This window comes from Garra rufa, chromosome 3, assembly GCF_049309525.1.
Source record: "Garra rufa chromosome 3, GarRuf1.0, whole genome shotgun sequence".
In the NCBI taxonomy this organism is placed as follows: domain Eukaryota; kingdom Metazoa; phylum Chordata; class Actinopteri; order Cypriniformes; family Cyprinidae; genus Garra; species Garra rufa.
The window spans coordinates 6,084,896-6,092,395 of record NC_133363.1 but is presented as its reverse complement, the minus strand read 5'-3'; the positions used below and the strand labels follow the sequence as shown (position 1 = coordinate 6,092,395).

Genomic DNA, 7,500 nt, shown 5'->3' with positions numbered 1-7,500 from the left:
GCTAAACAAACTGCTTCATTTCACAAAATGACATGACACCTCATGGTATTTTATGGATCTCACTAATCTGGTATAAATGCAAAGTGCATACGTGAATGGAAATAAACGTCTTTCATAACCACATAAGCATTTTTTTCCATGATAAGAGGAATTCTTTTAGGCTTGAACTTTTCACATGAGCACTCAAGGTTTTTAATTACCAGATATGACAAAATAAGCCTTGGCGGGAGCTAAATGGCTAGAGGACAAGCCAAACTCTGTGATTAAAAACAAGACGAGGATATTCTCATTTAGTTTAATTACTGTAATGCTGGGGACTAGCGATGCTTGTTTATTGGCAAAGAATGAAATGCTTGTTGTGTGCAAATTGAAGGTTCAGTGGTGGTTAAAATGTTTTCTAATGTCTCTGTAAGATACAAATTGCACAATATGTTGTCAGTCAAGCCATTTATTCAACACCAGCAACAGATTTATTCCTGTAATAGCTCTAAGTGTGTGTTTATAAGTACTGATGCATAACATGCCACTGAGGTTGTTTTCTCTCAGGACTTTATGGTAAAATAAATTGGAAAGAGTATAAAAAAATCGAAATAAATAAATAAAAAATCTAAAATCATTAATCACTAATCACAAATTTTATGTCATAATTTTGACTTTCTATCTCATTATTATCTCTATTAGACTATCATCTCAAAATGATGACTTGTGAGATTTAATCATTTTTAATCAAGTCATAATTATAAGATCAAATATTGGAACAATGAGATACAGTTGAAATTTTGAAATAAAAAAGTCAGTTTTTAATGTCATAATTATGAATAGAATCCAATAATTTAAACCTTTGTTACAAAATTATGACTTTTTATCTCATAATTTTGACTTTCTATCTCATTATCTATATTAGACTATAATCTCAAAATTATGACTTATTTATGAGATTTAATCATTTTTAATCAAGTTATAACTATGAGATAAAATGTTGAAACAATGAGATATTAAGTTGAAATTCTGAAATAAAAAGTCAGTTTTTAAAGTCATGCTTATGAATAGAATCCAAGAATATAAAACTTGTTTCAAAATTATGACTTTTTATCTCATAATTTTGACTTTCTCTCATTATCTATATTAGACTATCATCTCAAAATTATGACTTACTTATGAGATTTAATCATTTTTAATCATCAAGTCATAATTATGAGATAAAATATTGAAACAATGAGATACTAAGTTGAAATTCTGAAATAAAAAGTCAGTTTTTAAAGTCATGCTTATGAATAGAATCCAAGAATATAAACCTTTGTTTCAAAATTATGACTTTTTATCTCATAATTTTGACTTTCTCTCATTATCTATATTAGACTATCATCTCAAAATTATGACTTACTTATGAGATTTAATCATTTTTAATCAAGTTATAACTATGAGATAAAATGTTGAAACAATGAGATACTAAGTTGAAATTCTGAAATAAAAAGTCAGTTTTTAAAGTCATGCTTATGAATAGAATCCAAGAATATAAACCTTTGTTTCAAAATTATGACTTTTTATCTTATAATTTTGACTTTCTCTCATTATCTCTATTAGATTATCATTTAAAAATTTTGATTTATGAGATTTAATCATTTTTAATCAAGTCATAATTATGAGATAAAATGTTGAAACAATGAGATACTAAGTTGAAATTCTGAAATAAAAAGTCAGTTTTTAATGTCATGATTATGAATAGAATCCAAGAATTTAAACCTTTGTTTCAAAATTCTGACTTTTTATCTCATCATTTTGACTTTCTATCTCAATATTATCTCTATTAGTCTATCATCTCAAAATTTTAATCATCAAGTCATAATTATAAGATCAAATGTTGAAACAATGAGATGAATTCTGAAATAAAAAGTCAGTTTTTAATGTCATAATTAATTATTATCTCATAATTTCAACTTTTGTGTCTGAATTATTCTTTTTTTTATTGCATTTTGTATTTTATCTCATAATCATGACCCATTAATATATCTTACAATCCTACAATATTTAGTATCTCATCATTTCAACTTTTTAAATGATCATATTTGTTTCTATGGTATAAATTATTTTAAACATTTTTTCAACTTATTTTGCGTTTTGTAAAATTAGTCTTTCAGTTAACAAGAGGCTAAAACTGCATGCATTAAACTATAAGAACTATAGAAACACGTCCAAATATGAAACTGCAATTCAATATTGTGTCAACTCAATAATTTTAGGTTTATTATTAATGTCATGCAAGTATGAGAGAGATCGTCTTTAGTCAGAATGCTTCATTAGTATTATTACCTACCTCAAAACTGACAGAGCCATTGTGATCTGTGTCGAATGCATCGAAGAGAAAATGTGCATACGTTGATGCATCTGAAAAATAAAGCATAAAACAACTCCGCTTCAATCACAGCAATGCCATTACCTCATTTCACATCTTATTCTGTTCAACAACAAAGGGGATGCATAAGCTTGGAGAAGCTATGATCCATTATAATATAAATAATGCAAGCAGTGTGTGTGTATGTGAATGGACTGGAAATGAGCAGGGCCACGTGAGAGAGATTTGTCACAAACCCTGACAAATGATGTGGAGAAGCTCAAACCAATAATTATAAAACTACTCCTGTGACTTTGCAGCGGCACAAATCATGTGATTTAGTAGAAAAGAGAATCACTACAATAGCCATTTCCACTGAGAGACCTCCTTTCAGATCAAAAGTGCTTTTTTAGTTCTATAAATTCATATTCCATTTCTATTTGTTGTTATACAGTTTCTGGGTTAAAGACACAAAAGTCATGCTTTGGTACGTCATAAAGAGTCATAACTATGAGATAAAAAAGTAAAAATTACGAGATATTAAGTCATAATTGCGAGAAAGCCAGAATGTTGACAGAAGTAGTTATGGTCCATCTCTCTAATTTTGACTTTTGTGACACTTTTATGCCTTTCTAGTTTTTCAGATTTACGCACCCCCTTTGTGTTCAAGACATTGATGTCTTTTTTTCTTCAGCTGTAAAGAAATTATGTTTTTTGAGGAAAATATTTTAGGAATTTTCTCCATATAGTGGACTTCTATGGAGCCCTGAGTCTGAACTTCTAAAATGCAGTTTAGATGCAGATTCTAAAGCCTCTAAATGATCCCAGCTGAGAAATAAAAGTCTTATCTAGTGAAACGACTGGTTATTTTCTAAAAAAAAATTTCAATTTATATACTTTTTAAACTCAAAGGCTTGTCTTGTCTAGCTCTGCGATGTGCATGCAAACTCCGGTTCAGTATAGTTAGGGTTTGTCGAAAAACTCCCATCTCATGTTCTCCTCCAACTTCAAAATCGGCCCACATCACTGCAGAAGTAAAGACCCAGTGTTTACAAAGTGAATGTGCAAAGAAGGTCAAACACCCTTAACCAAAAATGTAAAATAGTGATGTAGAATGATTTTGAGGTTGGAGGAGAAAATGAGATACTGTAGGAGTTTTTAGACATACCCTAACTGTCTTGAACCAGAGTGCACAGAGTACGCACGCACATCGCAGAGCTAGACAAGAAAAAGCTAAAAAGTTGTACATTTTTTTAGAAAATAACTGATCATTTCACTAAATAAGACCCTTCTTCCTCGGCTGGGATCATTTAGAGCCATTTGAAGCTGCATTTAAACTGCATTTTTTAAGTTCAAACTAGGGATTCACCGAATATTCGGCCACCGAAAATTATAAGAAAGACTTTTATCACCGAAACAACACGGCCGAAACAGTATGTTGACGCAAACAGAAACCGCACCCTGCACGTGCTTGTCTGAAGCAACAAGTCCCACGGATAGCGATTTGCAAAACATGTAATGCCGAAATTTCAAGATGGGATGTGTCTGCAGTCATGCGTGCAGTGATGAGAGCAGAGATCGAGACAGATGTAGCTTTCAGTGAGTGAAAAACAATGGCTTTACGTTGGTGTTACGTCACAATATTTTAAAGATATGTCTTTTCTATATACTGTATTTTTTATAAATATTTATGTTTTAAACCATGGAGGTGAGCCAATGGATATCACACAAGCAACGTGAAAACTGCGCAATATGTTAAAGTGAAAGTAAAAACTGACAGTGCTTTCAGCATCTGACGTGCATTCTCTCAGAGACAATGAGAGACGGTTATACTTTATATGCTGATATTAATTTAGTGCCCTAATATTTTTCTTGTGCCCTGAACATGGGAAAAAAATTAAAAGAAACTTAAATAAAGCTCTTAATTTCCATTGATGACTGCAGTGTTATTAGAGGTTAAGAAAGTCTTAATTATGATTTCAGGTGGTCTTAAATGTGGGGACTGAAAGACAAGAATTGCGATAACTTCAAAAGGCTATCCATTGAAAAAATATGAGCGCTGCACGTTTCAAAGTCATTTGCTGCGCTGCTTTGTGTACCATTCTGACAGCGCCTCTTGCTGTAAGAGAAACACAGAGTTGTAAATGTGAACTGATGGATCCACAAGATAATGTGTTAAATTTTTTTTTAACAATTTAAACAAAGGCTGTAAAATATATGTATATGTTATTTAAGTAATATAATATTTGATTGATAATAATTGTTTAAATTAATATAATTGATTTATTCTTTGAAACTTTAATATTAATTTATGCAATTGCAATGCCTTGATTTTAGTAAGATTAGTACACAGTCATAGCCATAAATGCAATGGTACTAATAATTGCCATAATTCTTTCGGTGTTTCGGTTTTCGGCTTCCTCTTTTTCGGTTTTGGCCAAGAATTTTCATTTCGGTGCATCCCTAGTTCAAACTCTGGGCACCACTGAAGTCCACTATAGAGAAAAATGCTTAAATGTTTTCCTCAAAAAACGCAATTTCTTTATGACTGAAGAAAGAAAGACATACCCATCTTGGATGACAAGGGAGTGAGTAAATTATCTGTAAAAATTTGTTCTGGAAATGAACTAATCCTTTAATATGAAAGTCAAAATTACAAAATACTTTTTCCCATCATTTTATCTTTGTATTTTGTCATAATTTTGGCTTTGGCTCAACCACAAAAGAAAAAAATGCTTTGGTAAATCATAATTAGCCTATGAAAGTCAAAACTTGACTTTCGACATTTCTGTCATAATTTCAACTTTTAATGTCAATTATGCAGGACGTTTTTATGAGTCAGAAAATACATTTGGCTTTAAAAAATGCAACCTGATCTCATGACAAAAACGTAGCTGTGAGAACTTTTCTGCAAGACGCGCAATACACACCAATAAGTACATATTACGGCAGTTTCCAGGAGAAATGTACACCAGAAATTGTGAAACAGCGAGCACTTGTAATCGCTTTTTTTACACAGTTATGATTTCAGCTTTCAGCTTACTTTCCGGATGTAACAATCTTGCTCTGTAGCTCAGGCAGTACGGAATTGGACGTAGAAAGTTTAATCCATGGGTATACCAATCTCGTAAAAAACATGACTCACGATGAAAGAGCTGAAAGAGGAGAGATCAAAAACAAGCTAAAACAGCATGCTTGCGATTGCTTTTTTATGTCACACTGCTTTTGTTCATACTATCCGGTAGGTTTAGGTGTAGTGCAGATGGTACGTTATTATAAAATGTCACAAAGCATGTGACAAGTCAAGTCAGAACTACGATGACATACAAAACGTCACATTAAACGTACTGTACATTCATCTGTTCTGAGGGAAAAAATTAACACTTTTTTTAACACCACTCAGTGGACATTTCACATCTAATATATCAAGAAACATACATGGAGGTACGTATTTCGCATCTTTAAAAGCTGTTCCCACAGGTACGTTTCCGTCATGAAATCAGTAAAATTTTGGCAAATCGTACAAAAACAACAATGTAATATATCACATGTACAGTTGTGTTCAAAATAACAGCAGTGTGTCTAAAAACGTGAGTAAAGCTCAAAATCGTAATAACTTATTTCAATACACACAAATGCATTGGGAACACTGCACAATCTATTCTAAATCAAAACATGAATCAAAGTCAAACATTTACTGTATAAACTAAAATATATATAAATACTTATATTTAGTTGTATAACCAGAACTGCTTCACATCTGTGTTGCACGGAGTCAATAAACTTCTGGCACCGTTGAACAGGTATTCCAGCCCAGAATGATTGTACTACACACCACAATTCCCCTGCTTTTCTTGGTTTTGCCTCAGAAACAACATCTCACCCCACAAATTTTCTATGGTATTAAGGTCTGTGGATTGGGCTAGCCACTCCATAACGTTAATCTTGTTGGTCTGGAACCAAGATGCTGCTCATTACTGGTGTGTTTGGGGTCGTTGTCTTGTTGAAACACCCATTTCAAGGGTTTTTCCTCTTCAGCATAAGGCAACATGACCTTTTGGAGTATTTTAATGTACTCATACTGATCCACGATCCCTGGAATGTGATGAATAGACCCAGCACCATAGTATGAGAATTCATGATGCTTGCGCCACTATGCTTCACTGTCTTCACCGTGGACTGTGGCTTGAATTCAGTGTTTGGGTGTCACCTGATAAACTGCCTGTGGCCCCTAAACCCAAAAAGAACAATCCTGCTTTTATTAGTCCACAAAATATTGTGCCGTTTCTTTTTTAGGCCAGTCAGTGTGTTCTTTGGCAAATTGTAACCTCTTCAGCACCTGTCCTTATTTGCAGAGGCTTCTTGCCGATAACCAGTGTTGGGTAAGTTACTTTAAAAAAGTAATTAATTACTAATTACTTAATCAATGTTGTATTTAAAATACTTATCTAATTACTGTGTCTGAAAAGTAACTTAATTACACAATAAGTAATTTAACTAAATACTTCTTAAAATCCTTATAAACCTCGAGTGGACAAACAATAGAAATTAAACTCTTTAAATAATAAATAATTAAATAAAACATATGAGTCAAACATGAGATAGTTTAGAATTTCTGCTTTTTGAACCATCTTTATTACATTCTATAATAATAAACTTTTTTTGTAAGAAATGTAACCTTCTTTAGGTAAGAAGCACAATTCCTGAAAAAAAAAAAAAAAAAACTATATATATGTATATATATATATATATATATATATATATATATATATATATATATATATATATATATATATATGTGACCCTGGACCACAAAACCAGTCTTAAATCGCTGGGGTATATTTGTAGCAATAGCCAAAAATACATTGCATGGGTCAAAATTTTTGATTTTTCTTTTATGCCAAAAATCATTAAGAAATTAAGTGAAGTTCATGTTCCATGAAGATTTTTTTGTAAAATTCCTACTGTAAACATATCAAAATGTAATTTTTGATTTGTAATATGCATTGTTAAGAACCTAATTTGGACAACTTTAAAGGTGATTTTCTCAGTCTTTTTGATTTTTTTGCATCCTCAGATTTCTGATTTCAAATAGATGTATCTCAGCCAAATATTGTCCTATCCTAACAAACCATACATTAATAGAAAGCTTATTTATTGAGCTTTCA

General features: G+C 31.7%; 1 protein-coding gene across 1 annotated transcript in view; it reads right to left on the bottom strand.

The window, feature by feature from the left end:
* The window catches only part of kcnip4a (potassium voltage-gated channel interacting protein 4a), an 80,035-nt gene that overhangs the window by 9,578 nt on the left and 62,957 nt on the right, over nt 1-7,500 (bottom strand). Inside the window, exon 5 of the mRNA XM_073835602.1 lies at nt 2,315-2,385. Within this exon, the coding sequence (XP_073691703.1) occupies nt 2,315-2,385 (71 nt within the window). The remainder of the gene's footprint in view (nt 1-2,314; nt 2,386-7,500) is intronic.